This window comes from Gossypium hirsutum, chromosome A09, assembly GCF_007990345.1.
Source record: "Gossypium hirsutum isolate 1008001.06 chromosome A09, Gossypium_hirsutum_v2.1, whole genome shotgun sequence".
In the NCBI taxonomy this organism is placed as follows: domain Eukaryota; kingdom Viridiplantae; phylum Streptophyta; class Magnoliopsida; order Malvales; family Malvaceae; genus Gossypium; species Gossypium hirsutum.
The window spans coordinates 83,363,167-83,368,879 of NC_053432.1; the positions used below are offsets into that span (position 1 = coordinate 83,363,167).

A 5,713-nucleotide genomic window follows, 5' to 3' on the forward strand; every position below is an offset into this window, starting at 1 on the left:
AAGAATCTTGTAAAAAAAAAAAAGGTAAAGATGACAATCTCATTCAGTCAAATTCGTTGCCTAAAAATTTTAATGGTAAAATTAAAAATGTTTGAAACATGAAGAAATTCCATGTTGGAGAAGTTTGACCTAATTAATATTATAATTAGTAAAGGATTAATCAAGTGGCGCCCCCTAATTTGTGCTTACCATTAACAAAATATTGATTCCTACACAATACATAATGTTATCACGAATCAAATATTTATTCCATTGTTTTGGAACCTAATAAAGTAAATATCGCTTCTATTATTCTGATTTCCTTCTGATTTTATACTTTTGGTTTTTCATTTCACCGTCGGTTAAAACTTAAGTTTTAAAAAAACTTTTTCTAAAAAATAAATGTAATTTGTAATTACTAAGTAAATGCATTTATATAATTCCAATTAGAAAATAAGAAATCAAATTGTATAACACAAACGGAATTATAATTATAATTATAATTATAATTAATACATTCATATGGTCATGATCAGAAATAAATGATTCCAAAGTACATATCAACATATTGATAATTGAAATATATTTTGCATTAAAAAAATAAATTTAAATAGAACTCAAATATAGTGAGAATTGAATCTACACTTGCCTAATGAAAAATTAATTATATAAATTAAAATTTTAATCCTATAGAATTGGGTTTTTACTTCAAGGACGCATTGAAGTGTACAATAAAAAAATACATCTGAATAATTATAAATAAAATCAATTTTTATCAAGCACAACTCTTTTAGTAATTAAAATATTTGTAACCTAAATTATTATATATCTAAATAAGGCTCTTGTATATATATTAAACTTTAAATCGAAATTAGATTTAAAAAACAGGTAATGATGAACTAATGGTAGCTTTCGAAAGGTTTTTGAAATTTTTGACAAGAAGTTTACTTTATTTTACAAAAATATTACTTCAACAACGGAAAATGAATATAAAAGATATTTTTATTTTACAAAAAAAAATACATAATATTGAATGGAAATTCTAGAAATTCTCTATAAATATTGTATCGTAAGATAAAGCTACAGACCTAACTCGTAGGAATCTTGCGCTAGCTCATAAGGCAGGAACATAAGTACAGCTCACAGAACTAGCTTGCGAGATAATGTTATAGAACCAGTTCGTGAGGACTTAAGGAAGGTCACAGTCTCACTTCGCATGCAGCCAAGGAGTTTGCAGGAAGTGCCACGTGCTCCCCAGGCTACCCAAACACGTACCCACTAAGTACGGAGCTCGCCTAGAATGCTAGTCTCAGGAGCAAAAAGGACTGCGTACTTCATAGACACGTGTCCAGCAAGCTTGGAGTTTGCAGAGAATGTCAATACTAGAGGCAACAGAGTCAAGATAAAATAGTGAGCCCCTATCATGAACTGTAATAGTATCAGTGACAACATATATAAATACCCTGATGCTCATATCGATAAGGAATAAGCAAAATATTACTCAACAAATAAGAGAATGGCGATTTTATACTAATAAGGCTAAAAGAAGTTGAATTCTTTCGTCCGTACTATTTGGTAAATTAAAAAATTAAGTATTAAAAATATAAGTTATGAAAAATTAATTATTAAAAAATTAAGTTATAAAAATAAAATAGATTGAAAATATTCTCCATTAAATAATAAGTAGTTGTTATCTAATTATCATTTTTCATATTTTTTTATAAATTAAATTGTTAAAAATTAATTTTAAACTAATTATCAAATAACGCATTAATCTTCCATGTCACTAAAGTATTAGAGCACAAACTAATTAATATAAAACAAACGTAGCTAAACGACGTCATTTAAACCCTATCTCACGTGTAATGAAGTTGACAAATTCTTTTGTGAAATTAAGCCATCCATTTTTAACTTATTATTTGTTGATAAATATTTATATAAATAAAAATATTTTGTATTATAATTTATAAATATATTTATAATTTTTTAACAAATTTTATATAAAATTTTCGGTTGTGTTTGAATCTTAAATAATATTTTAAAATTGTTTTATTTGAAATGTATATAAAAGTATATAAAGATAAAAGTAGCCTTATAATTACTTTTAAAGTAAATATATTTTAATAATTTCAGAATTAAGTCGGTGTCGGGTTGACTCGTGACATCAAGTTCAGTCATCCATTTTATCGAAGCATAGATATATATACACACGTATACTTATTATTAAGCTCCTAAATGAGTTGGTGTTACACAATCATTAAATTAGAAAATTATTAAAATATTACTATTTTATAAAATAAATTTTATTTTTAAGGATATTTTTATTATTTTATATTATTTATATAAATTAAAAAAAATACACACAATAAAATTTCAACAACTTCAACATTTATAATTTTATTATTAAACTTTTTTTATAAATATAATCATCCAGCATAACGGTACATCTAGAATAAATGTATGCCGAAAAGTGTAGAAGTAAAAAAAGTGTTTCTAAAAGCTCCATAGCCATCCACCTTGACCATTCGGATACATTGGATATGTAGCAAATTTAATTTAAAGCTTATCGAAGTTTCTGATAAGCACGTGGAAACAACTTTCAGCCAAGGATACTTTCTTATGATTTAATTTTTTGTAGGGACCCTAAAAATTCTAGGCAAACTTGACAATTAATCCACCTTTTCTCAATCCATGTATAAAATTCTGTTCCTCCCCTCCCCACTCACAGATATCAGCCATGCAGATTATACACAATGGAGGGTAAATCCACGGGTAAAGAAGGTACCAGAAGCGAGCCGGCTCGATACCGGGGCGTACGTAGACGGCCTTGGGGGAAATTTGCTGCAGAGATACGCGATTCCAACCGACAGGGAACTCGTGTTTGGCTCGGGACGTTTAATACCGCAGAGGAGGCTGCTCGAGCTTATGATAGAGCCGCTTATGCCATGAGGGGTCATTTAGCGATTCTTAATTTTCCTCATGAGTATCCTATGGGATGCGACGATGCTAATGCTTACTGTCGGTCGTCTTCCGCTGGTTCCTCATCTTCGTCTTCGTTGATGGAGAGAGGCAAACAGGTGTTCGAAATAGAGTATTTGGATGATAATTTGCTTGAAGAACTTCTTGAAATTGAAGAGAAAAAGAAGAAGAAAATGTGATGGCATCTTAATTTTTAACTGGTCAAAGTATCTTGATTCTCACTTTTGGATAACTAACTAAAGCATATTACTTTCAGGACATATATATATATATATATATATATAATATTACACCAATAGCAACACATTAAATAGAGTGAAAGGCTCTAGTTTCTGTAATGTACCTGGGAATGTATTGTCACTATCTAAATTATAAATAATTATAGACTATACACTTCCTGTTATTTGAGATGACATGAAGTTGTTCTTTTTTCTCCTTTTTGTCCTTGTATTTTTTAAAAGTTGTGATTTAATCTTTATATTTTTATTTGGTCATTTTTAATTTTTATACTTTTCAATAAAATTTCAGTCATCATCAACCAATAATGATTAAATACATTAAGTTCTGCTATTTCTAAAATCTGATGCAACCAAACATATTACCATGTGTGTAATGTTATGTTAATTTTTTTTCTCACATATTACTCACTAAAAATCCAGTTAATGGATTAACGCCTATCAATTGCATCAAGATTGAAATTTCAAATTCGAAAAGTATAGGGACTCAAAATGATTTAATTAGAGAAAATGGACTAATCTACACATGCATGCATAATACATGACTAAGAATTGAATTGAACCAAATACATTTAATTACTATTATTTGAGCCAAAATTAAAATTTTAAAAATATATATTATAAAATTTACTAATTAAAAAAATATAAAATTAAAATTCTATCAAATAAAAATATAAAAAACTAAATCTTTAACTTTTTAGACACTAATTGCAATACACAACCAAAACTTGCTTGAGCACCAATATAAAAATCCATCACAAAAATTTCACGAAATATTTGCAATTTGATTCGTGGGGGGTGTGCTTCGTGATGCTTTGGAATTTGACTCGGGTCGTGTTTTTTCAAGTTACTTGATTATTTTTAATGAATTCAAATCTAAAATATTAAAAATAACATAAAACATTTAATGATTTCACTTAAAAACAAATTTAACTTTCGACAGAGTACGATTTTGATTTTAAAATGAATATCAATTAAACACATATAATCAAAGCAGAGTGTGTATTTATCACAACTATCCCACTTCTTTCTGATAAAAAAAAATGTCTTCATTCAAGGTGGATGGATGAAAAATCTATAAAATAGTTTAAATTTCTCAATCACATTCATTCCGAGTTATACCATTTACTACCCGTAGAAGGTTCTCCAGCACAAAAATCAGATTCTCGTTAAAGCTTCCTTAATTCACAAGCCCAAGTCGTGAACATATTCAACTTGTTTTTTTCTTTGTTCTAGCACAAGCCATGTATCAAGATTCGAGCCTCTTAAGAGAAGTGGTCTATCTCATAAGGGAACCATGACGGTCCATTACAAACCAAGTTTTTTTATATTTTTCGTCGCTAAACGCAAACAAGAAGAGGAGGTTGTGGGCGATTGTGCTAATTTAAAATGGAAAATCAAACGTGAAAATTGAATTTTTAGAGCATTTATTATTTACAAAAGCAAGAATAAGAATTTTGTTGCATCACTCTAATTCAAGAACCTTATAAATGGAAAAATAATTCATAAATTGACCATAAGGATAAATTGGTAAGGGAAATAATTTAAAGCTCAATCGAAGTTTCTGATAAGCACGTGTAAACAAATTTCTCACCCCTGGATTCCTTCATGTGTTTAATTTATGCAGGGACCCTTAAAGTGCTGCCTATTTTCCAGTCCATATAAAATGCTATTTCCCCACTCACATATATCAACCATGCATAAAATATATACAAACAGCTTGAGCTTTTAAGTTTGGCAATGGAAGGTAATCATAAGGCCAAGGATGACAAGGAAGGCAGCGGAGGCGGGATGACTCGATACCGAGGCGTACGTGCTCGACCTTGGGGGACGTTTGGGGCTGAGATACGTGACCCCAACCAGCAAGGAGCTCGTGTTTGGCTGGGGACATTTAACACCGCCGAGGAGGCTGCTCGAGCTTATGATAGAGCTGCTTATGCCATGAGAGGTCAATTTGCAATTCTTAATTTCCCGCACGAGTATCCAATGGGTAGCGGCGGTGGCGCTGCTGCTAATGCTACCACTTCGGCCGCTTCCTCCTCTTCCTCCTCTTCGGCAATGGAAAGACAATATAAATCATAAAATTTACATAAAAAATCTAAATAGTAAAAAAAAAAACCTTTAATTTCTGTAAGGTAGCTGCAAATAGATTGTCACCACCTACTTATATTATAAATAAAAAAGGGTATACTATACCCACTTATTAGTAAATATTTTTTATCACTTATCAGCGAGCTAAATCCATACATAAATCATTCATCAAACTCTCAACTTTCTAACATTCAAATAATAGTCAAAGTATCTCCTTTTAATTCTATTCTTTGGGAACCCATATCCCGAGCAAATACCAAGTCACAAAAGGCAGCAAAAGCTTCTACTGTAAATGCAGATCGGAGGTAGACAGTGTGTAAAGCACATGCTCTCATCATCGCACTTGAATGATCAGGAATTAAAACACTCACAAAATTGCTTGAAACTCGCATCAAAATTAACTTTGTAACTACCATAAACAGGAAGAG

General features: G+C 30.2%; 2 protein-coding genes across 2 annotated transcripts; both read left to right on the plus strand.

Annotated features, from left to right (window-relative positions):
* The first annotated feature begins 2,732 nt into the window (after nt 1-2,732).
* LOC121206059 (ethylene-responsive transcription factor ERF096) lies at nt 2,733-3,383 on the plus strand. Its single transcript, XM_041076248.1, has one exon. It carries the CDS (start codon nt 2,733-2,735, stop codon nt 3,135-3,137), a length of 405 nt encoding a protein of 134 aa, XP_040932182.1. The 3' UTR covers nt 3,138-3,383.
* A 1,551-nt stretch (nt 3,384-4,934) lies between these two features.
* Nucleotides 4,935-5,276, plus strand: LOC107943842 (ethylene-responsive transcription factor 14-like). Its single transcript, XM_016877661.1, has one exon. The coding sequence runs from the start codon at nt 4,935-4,937 to the stop codon at nt 5,274-5,276; it is 342 nt and encodes a 113-aa protein (XP_016733150.1).
* The last annotated feature ends 437 nt before the right edge of the window (nt 5,277-5,713 follow it).

Coding starts and splice junctions, on each gene's coding strand:
- LOC121206059 (XM_041076248.1), top strand. CDS start 2,733: ATGGAGGGTAAATCCACGGGTAAAGAAGGTACCAGAAGCGAGCCGGCT.
- LOC107943842 (XM_016877661.1), top strand. CDS start 4,935: ATGGAAGGTAATCATAAGGCCAAGGATGACAAGGAAGGCAGCGGAGGC.